This window comes from Chiloscyllium plagiosum, chromosome 5 (genome assembly GCF_004010195.1).
Source record: "Chiloscyllium plagiosum isolate BGI_BamShark_2017 chromosome 5, ASM401019v2, whole genome shotgun sequence".
NCBI lineage: Eukaryota > Metazoa > Chordata > Chondrichthyes > Orectolobiformes > Hemiscylliidae > Chiloscyllium > Chiloscyllium plagiosum.
Window position 1 is genome coordinate 73,419,940 of NC_057714.1, and position 9,091 is coordinate 73,429,030.

The 9,091-nt window shown below is 41.0% G+C and overlaps 1 protein-coding gene across 2 annotated transcripts in view; it reads right to left on the reverse strand.

Annotated features, from left to right (window-relative positions):
* The window catches only part of gtpbp10 (GTP-binding protein 10 (putative)), a 55,176-nt gene extending 46,298 nt beyond the window's left edge, over positions 1-8,878 (reverse strand). Inside the window, exons 1-2 of one of the 2 annotated variants that reach the window (XM_043690356.1) lie at positions 8,738-8,878; positions 260-453 (exon numbers count right to left, since the gene is read on the reverse strand). In XM_043690356.1, coding sequence (XP_043546291.1) covers positions 260-453; positions 8,738-8,770 — 227 coding nt within the window. In that variant the 5' untranslated portion in view covers positions 8,771-8,878. The remainder of the gene's footprint in view (positions 1-259; positions 454-8,737) is intronic. The other variant, XM_043690355.1, reaches the window with a different exon arrangement.
* Between the last annotated feature and the right edge of the window lie 213 nt (positions 8,879-9,091).

A 9,091-nucleotide genomic window follows, 5' to 3' on the forward strand; every position in this document is an offset into this window, starting at 1 on the left:
TCATTAATAGTACAAAAGAAAACATTTAATATAAATACAATTGCTAGGCAAGAGCTGCCGGTCATTGACAGCTATATGAAATAACATTTTCAACATTTTAAATCACAGTTCATAAATATGCCCAAATCATATAAAAGGGAAGAATCAAGCCCATTTGAAGTGGTATACTGTGATTAGTAGGGCAGAGTTTGAACTTTTAACCTTAAGCTTATTGCTAAATACTCCAGTTATGAGGTCTTTTCACAAGTTAACATCATACCTGCTGTTAGCACCAACACCAGCCACAAAACGTTTACTTGGATATTTATCCTTGATCTTTTTTAAGGACATTCCATCTTGCGCTACAACCCAGACGTCACCACCTTTACCACCTTCACCCCCAAGTCGAAGAAGTCCCATTCCACCACTCCCGCCACGAACATAAATTCTGAGATTGTCAATAAAGCTGCCATACTACAAAATAAAATTATTAGAAAGAAAACACTGAATAATGCCTCCCAAATACTGCACAGACTGAAATTTATTCAAATCTTTGTATTAATATTTAGCAATGGTCTACATGATAAAAGCAATCAAATTAACAGCTTCTAAGAACCAAAAATGCCCTTTTTAATCAAGAAATTGATGTTTACTTGTGGAAATATTTTAACTGACACATCACACAAAGCTACTAATGTAAACATTATATGCAGAACACATTGCAAGCACGTTTCCATCTCAAATTATTATGTGGAATGTTAACACTCTGTAGCCAAATTAAGTGCCACAAAAGATGTAGGTATGTAGGGTCTGGTGGAAAAGTATTGATTGCTTTGCTCTTAAGTGTCATAATCCAGTAAATGTTTTTAACTTCCAAGTTAATCAATTTGGAAACAAATTGCATTTATATTCCAGATGGATTAAAAAATGTTAAACTTCAAAATGAATTTACTGATCATACTGCAGCTCAATTTTGAAGTGTACGAGACCAGTTGGACCAGTCTGTGTTATTCACATTAGTTGTAGCATTTTATTTTGTTACTACATTACATTGCATTCTGGAATAATATTTTTATCATAGAAAGAAATGCTCCAAGATGCTTCACATATCTGCATGAGAATGTTAAAAGTTTGGTCAAAGAGATAGATTTTAAGACAGCACTCAACATGAAGAGAAGTAGAGCTTAGAGTCATAGGTCATTGAAGGTACAATGGTGAGGCCATTGCATGAAGCACAAGAGGCCAGACTCAAAGAAACAGAATGCAAATGTGAAATGTAGTACCAGAGATAATTAGAGATATCGGGAGGGTGTCAGCCAAGAGGGATTCAAAATAATGAACATAACATTTAATTTGAAGGAACAAAAACCAATGAAGCTCTGTATGACAAAGAGGTGATTGCTTAGCACATTTGAAAAATGATATTTTGGTTGAGCTGAAGTTAAGCATCCTAAAATGCTTCATCTATTCTAAGCAGGTCACTGTTGTAATTTAGGATCAGGATCTCAAGGATTCAGGTCATGGGGCCACCCAAAAGAAAGAGCAGTCAAATTTAACAGGGGTGAAAGCATGCAGGTGGGTTTCAGTGGTAGCTGAACTAAAGGAATAACCAAGTGATGTCACAGAGGAGAAATAGATGATTTTTGTGATAGGAGTGTTAGGTGGTGGAAGCTAAGCTAAACATGTTACAGTCAAAAGCAAATATTTGAGAGAAGTCTGCTTCAACCTGGGACAATATCTGTGTTGGAGGGAGAGGCGGAAGGATAAAATTGTTAAACTAATAGTTTTACCCAATTCATGCTGTGAAAATCCTGTACAATTTTTATTGGATCTCCTCTATTCCAATGGAAGATGGCCTAAGACCTCCTGATAGCCACAGATTTTTCCTATGCCAAGAGCAAAGTCCTAACATGTGATGTAGATGAACCCAAGTGCAGGTCAAAGGCAACACAGGTTTGACCTGTGAATTTCACAACATAACTAATGGCTGGAGTCATTGACATGCATCCATGAGGCAGAACTTGGTGGATACCACACTCAGACAGGGGGGGGGGTCACGCCACAATTTGGGGGGCAAGTAGGCAAATGAAGAATGAGTGACCACCAGACAATCCAAGAGTGCCAGGCAGGTATTGCAGCACTCCCCAGAGATTCCATTGCCTAATTGGTTTTACATTCCAGATACTGGTGAGTGCCAGAATTGCTCAAAGGTGTGCAACATGAGCTGAGTCCATGGGTACTCCAGGGTAGTTGTAGAGGGAAGAAAGACAATGGGCAAGACAGCAGTTCTTATAGCGGATCCTTTAGTTACAGCAACAGACAGGAGTTTCTGTGGCCTGCGATGTGAATCCAAAATGGTTTTAGGATTTGGGTCGTGGATGTCATAGAATGATTGCAGCTCATTGTTGCAGCAGGTCATGGTCTACACTGGAACCAAAGACAGAGGTAAAAAGAGAAATGTGGTTCTGCCAACAAAATTTTTATACTTAGTTCCTGAAATTAACAAGTAGGACCTTCAATTTCTAGATTACAATTGGTATCATGCACAAGTGAGTACTTAAAAAGGAAGAAAAGACAGATTAATTTGTGGCTGGAAAGATGGTGCAAGAGAGAGATCTTTAGAGTCCCAGGACACTGGGACCGATCTCAGATTAGTCGATGGGCTGCATCTGAACAAAGCTAAAAGTAAGTTCCTGTGGAACATTTTACTCATGCTGTTAACTAATTTAGCAGGTTTGTGAGAACATGGAGAAAGTACTAGAGAACTACAGAAACATAGAAAGAAAAGCATCAGAAATGCACTCAGTCATTCGAGCCTGCTCCACAACTCAATATGGCCATGGTCGATCATCCAACTCAGTATCCTGTTCCCACTTTCTCACTATATGGGCGCCAAGGTGGCTCAGTGGTTAGCACTGCTGCCTCACAGTGCCAGGAACATGGATTCGATTACAGCCTTGGGTGATTGTCTGTGTGGAATTTGCGCATTCTCCCCATGTCTGTGTGGATTTTTTCTGGGTGATTCAGTTTCCTCCCACAGTCAAAAGGTGTGCAGGTTAGGTGAATTGGCCATGCTAAATTGCCCATAGAGTTCAGGTAGGTGTAGGTTAGGTACATTAGTCAGCAGAAATATACAATAATAGGGTAGGGGGAGTGGGTCTGGGTGGGATACTCTTCGGAGGGTTGGTATGGACTTGTTGAGCTGAATGGCCTGTTTGCACACTCTAGGGATTCGATTCTATTCCCTTAGATCCCTTTAGCCATAAGAACTACATTTATGCCCTTCTTAAAAAACTGTCAATGTTTTGTCCTCAACTGCTTTTTTGTGATAAGAATTCATAGGCTCGCCACTCTATGAGTGAAGAAATTTCTCCTGATCTCAATCACAAATACCCTAAGGCTATGACACCTGGTTCTGATCTCCCCGATAATCAGGAACTTCTTTCCTGCCTAGTCCTGTTAGAATAGAACAAAGAACAAAGAAAATTGCAGCACAGGAACAGGCCCTTTGGCCCTCCAAACCTGTGCCGATCAAGATCCTCTGTCTAAACATGTCACCTATTTTCTAAGGATTTGTATCCTTCTGCTCCTTGCCCATTCATGTATCTGTCTAGATACATCTTAAATGTTGCTATCATGCCCACCTCTAGCACCTCCGCTGGCAATGCATTCCAGGCACCCACCACCCTCTATGTGAAGAACTTTCCACACATATCTCCCTCAAATATTTCCCCTCTCACCTTGAACTTGTGACTCCTTATAATCGAGTCCCCCGGTCTGGCAAAAATCTTCTTGCTATCCACCCTGTCTATATCTCTCATGATTTTGTAGACCTCAATCAGGTTCCTCATCCCCCAATCTCCATCTTTCTAATGAAAATAATCCTAACCTACTCAGCCTCTCTTCATAGCTAGCGCCCTCCATATCAAGCAACATCCTGATGAACCTCCTCTGCACCGTCTCCAAAGCATCCACATCCTTCTGTTAATGTAGCAACCAGCACTGTATGCAGTATGCCAAATGTGACCGAACCAAAGGCCTACACAATTGTAACATGACCTACCAACTCTTGTACTCAATGGAGGAGCACCCTGTATGCCTTCTTGACCACCCTACCAACCAGCGTTGCCACCTTCAGGGTCCAATGGACCTGAACATCCAGATCTCTCTGTATATCAATTTTCCCTAGGGCTTTTCCATTTACTGTACAGTTCAGTCTTGAATTGGATCTTCCAAAATGCATCACCTCACATTTGCCTGGATTGAACTCTTGCAGAATGTCATACACGTCTACAAGATCCCCCTTCATTCTTCTAAATTGCAGTGAATAGAATCTTAACAAATCCAGTATCTCTTCATATGCCAGCCCTGCCATCTCAGGAATCAGACTGGTAAACACTCACTGCATTCTCTCCACAGCTGGAACATCCTTCCTCAGATAAGCAGACCAGAACTGCACACAGTACTCCAGATATGATCTCATCAAGGCCCTGTACAATTTCAGCATGATATCCCTACTACAGTAGTTGAATCCTCTTGCTTTAAAGGCCAATATACCATGTGCCTTCTTCACTGTCTGCTGCACCTGCAGATATAGAAGGACATCCAGGTCTCCTTTCCTTATGTATTGCCATTTAGATAATAATTTGCCTTCCCGTTTTTGCTACCAAAGTGGATAACCTCACATTTATCCAACTTATACTTCATCTGCCATGTACTTGCCCACTCAATCAGCTTGTCCTAAAGTAGTAAAGCACCTCTGCATCCGCCTCACAGTTCACCCTCTCATCCAAATTTGTGGTGTCTGCAAACTTGGAGCTGTTATATTTATTCCTTTCATCAAAATCATTATTATATATTGTTAATAGCTGGGCTCCAAACACTGGTCCCTGCAGTGTCCCACTAACCACTGGTTACCATTTGGAAAATAACGTATTTATTCCTACTCACCAGCCAGTTCATTACACGATAATCTTTTAAGGAGGATCATATGAAAAGCCTTCTTAAAGCCCAAGTAAACCACATCCAATGGCGCTGCTTTATTAACTCTACTCATTGCATCCTCAAAAGATTCCTGTAGATTTGTCAAGCAGGATCTCCCTTTTGTTCATCCATGTTAACTCTGCCCAATCCTGTCACCATTTTCCAAGCCCTCTGCTGTTAAATCTTTCACCTGCACATCCACCAATGTCATTTACTGTATCCATTGCTCCCGATGCAGTCTCCTTTACATGGGACAGACAGGATGCCTTCTCACAGAGCGCTTTAGGGAACATCGCCGGGACACCCGCACCAATCAACCCCACCACCCTGTGGCTGAACATTTCAACTCCCCCCCCCAACAACTCTGCCGAGGATAGGTAAGTCCTGGGCCTCCTCCACCGCCACTCCCTCACCACCTGCTTGGAGGAAGAATGCCTCATCCTCCACCTCGGGACACTCAACCCCAGGGCATCAATGTGGACTTCACCAGTTTCCTCATTCCCCCTCCCCCCACCTTACCCCAGTTCCAACCTGTCAGCTCAGCGATTTTCCTGCTCTTCGGATGCTGCCTGACCTGCTGTGCTTTTCCAGCACCATTCTAATCTAGACTGTTAAATCTTTTATGATGAGCCCTAGCATTCTCTCTACTACTGATATCAGACTAGTAATATCAGAATGTATTAAATAATAAGGGCAGCAGATAGCACAACAATAGAAATTGGCATATCAATACGTGCAGTCAGAGTAACACAGAAAGTAATGAAGTCAAAATTAGAGTTACATTGCACGTATTTGAATGCATGGGGGATAATTAGTAATACTGGCAAGTTACAGGCAAAGATTTCTATGTGAGATTATGATGTTGTGGCATGAACTGAGATGAGATTCAAGTGGGGTTGGAAACAGTGTTAAATATTCTCGCTTACAAGGTGTTTGGAATAGTTTAGAAAAGAATAAAAGGAGAAGGGGAACATCGTTCCATGTAATTGATAGACCACCCAATGGTTATAAAGATATAGAGTAACAAATCTGCTCAAAAATTACAGATAGGTGCAAAATAGTTATAATGGGAGATTTTAATACCCGGATATAGACTGAGATAGTGAAGTGTAAAAGTCAGGGAGGAGCAAGCATTTTAGACTGCATTCAGGAGAATTTCCTGAATGCGTATAGTGCAAAAGGCAAGGAGATACTGTTCTTGGAAATAAGATGGGCCAAGTAGAACAAGTGTCAGAGAAGGAACATTTTGGAAGCATAAAAGATATGAGTAGGAGACCATTCAACTCCTTGAGCACTGCTCCACCATTCAATATGGTTATGGCTGATCATTAAGCTCAAATACCTTAATCCCACCAAGCCCCAATATCCCTTAAGCCATAAGAGCTTTATTTACCTCGTTCTTATGGCCTCAACCACATTCAGAAAAAGATCCATTTATTCCTATTCTTTGTTTGCTGTCTGCTAATTAACTTTCTACCCACCTCAGTACACCACCCCCAATCCCATACACTTTAGTTTTACACATAATCTCTTCTATGGGACTTTGCCAAAAGCTTTCTGAAAGTCCAAATAAACCATATCTAGAGGCTCTGCCTGATCAACTCTACTAGTGACAATGTCTTAAAAGGTTAAGGATAATGGTGGAAAATGACAAGAACAATTCAGAGTAAAAATAAATCAATTGTTTAGAAGCCATCTTCGACATGGAGCTGGGCTGAAAAGGCAGGAACCAAATGCTGGCAGGAAAAACTGTCGCTAATCAATGGGCTACATTCAGAAAGAATTTGTATTGGGTACAGACAAAGTACATTCCCTCAAATGGAAATGGTAGGGCAATCAAAACGAAATCCCTCTTGATATGAAGGAGATAAAAATTAAGTTAAGGAAGAAATAGTGCTTACAGGACAATTGTCAGGCAGAAAATACAATTGGGAACCAAGCTGAATACAAAAGCTTCAGAGGGAGATCAGAAAGCAAATGAGAAGAGAGGTTATGAAAAAGACTGTAATCACATACCAGACAATCTAAAAGTCTTCTAAAACACATCAATAGTAAAAGAAAATGTTGGGCTGATCAGAGACCAAAAAAGGGATTTACATGTACAGGCAGGAAGCATGGCGAAAGGACTGAATGTAGATGCTTCTCAGGCCATGGTAACCAAGGAGGAAACACATACTCTAAAATGGTTTAAAATTGTCAAGAAAGTATCAGATAAACTGTTGGTACTTCAAGTTGATAAGGCAGCAGTACAAGATTTGATGCAACCAAAGATATTGAAGCGAACAAGAGCAGAAATTGCAGAGGCCCTGAAAAATATCTTTCAAGCTTCCCTCATGTCAAGTGGTAAAGGACTGGAGAATTGCAAAACATTACTCCCTTCTTTTAAAAAAAATGGTTCAGCAATGACAAGCAAGTCAGCTTAACTTCAGTATGGGGAGACTAGTAGAAATATTGTGAGATAGAATTAATAGCCAGATGGATGAATGTGTGCTGATTTGACACAGCCAGCATGGATTTTTAAAGAGAAAATCACATGCAACTAACTTTCTGGGGCTTTTTAACAGCTAACAGAGTTTGAGGTAAATTGCTGTTAATATAATGTACATCGAATTGCAAAAGGCATTCGATAGAATGTTGTACAATAGACCTGTGAGGAACATTACAGATTATGGAATGAAAAGGACAGTCACAACATTAATACAAATTTAGAAGAGAGATAAGCAGCAGCATAATGATTAGTGGGCATTTTCCAGTGTGGAAGAAGGTTTGTGATGGATTTCCTTTCACATCAATATTGCTCTTTCTGATAGAAAATACTTAGCTGATGGTGTGTGGGGAACAATTTCAAAGTTTGCAAAAACTTTGCTGAGTTGTAAACTGTAAGGACAATGTAGAATTTTGAAATTCTACATTGATACATTGGTGTAGTGTGCAGACAGGTAGCAGATGAAGTTCAATATGGTGACATGTAAGAGAACATGAAGAGATATTATAAAGGATACTGTTCTAAAGAATGTGAAAGGATGGAAATCTGGGTATATATGTACATAAGTCACTAAAGGTACCTGGTCAGGTAGAGAGAGCTGTTAATAAAACATACAGTATGTTAGGTTCATTAATGGAGGACAGAGTACAAGAGCAAGGGGATTATGCTGCACCTGTATCAAACACTAGTCGGATCTAGGAAAAAGTGAGGACTGCAGATGCGGGAGACCAGAGTCGAGAGCATGGTATTAGTCGGACTTAACCTGGAGTATTATGTACATTTTGGGCATTACATGAAGGGCATGAAGAGTGGCAGAAGAGGTTTACAAGAATGGCTCAGGGTTGAGGTAATTCAGATATGAAGAAAGACTGTACTTGTGAAGAGACAGCTTTCCTTAGAGAGGAAAAGGAAAAGAAGAGACTTGGCAGAAGTTTTCAAAGTTGTGAGGGATCTGACATGAAGGAACTTCTCTCACTCTTAAAAGGGTCAAGAACAAGAGGGCCTTTGCCAAAGAAACAAATGTGAGATTAGAAGAAAAAACTTTTTCACACGACCAGTGGTTCAGGTCTGGAATGCATTGCCTGGCAGACTAATGGAGGCTGACTTAGCTGAGAAATTGAAGACATGATTTGGAGATACCAAAAAATTGAAGAGGGCACGAGTTGATTGTTCTAATAAAAACAATGCGCAGCAACGCAGGAGAATGGCATAAAGTTAAAATACTCAGATGGCCCACAGCATGGGCTAAATGGCCTCCTCCCACAAACAGTGAATGAGTGAAATCCCTACCTTGCTCAGAACCGAGAGCCCACACCGCACCATGACAACCCGTCCGACCGGAAACACACTTCACCATGACAACCCGACCGACCGGAAACACACTTCACCATGACAACCCGACCGACCGGAAACACACTTCACCAGGACAACCCGACCGGAAACAATTGCACTGCGCCGCCCCCCCCCGACCGAGAGCCAATAACTATTCGTAATGGTCAGCCGTCAGTCGACAGCCAATATTGTTTATAATCTGAACAGATGTTTAAGTGTCAAGCCTGAAACGGAATTACAAAGTGTTCGATAAATTTATATTTCAGGAACGCCAATGGTCTTTGGTGTGTGCGTCATTGTTATCCTCCGGAG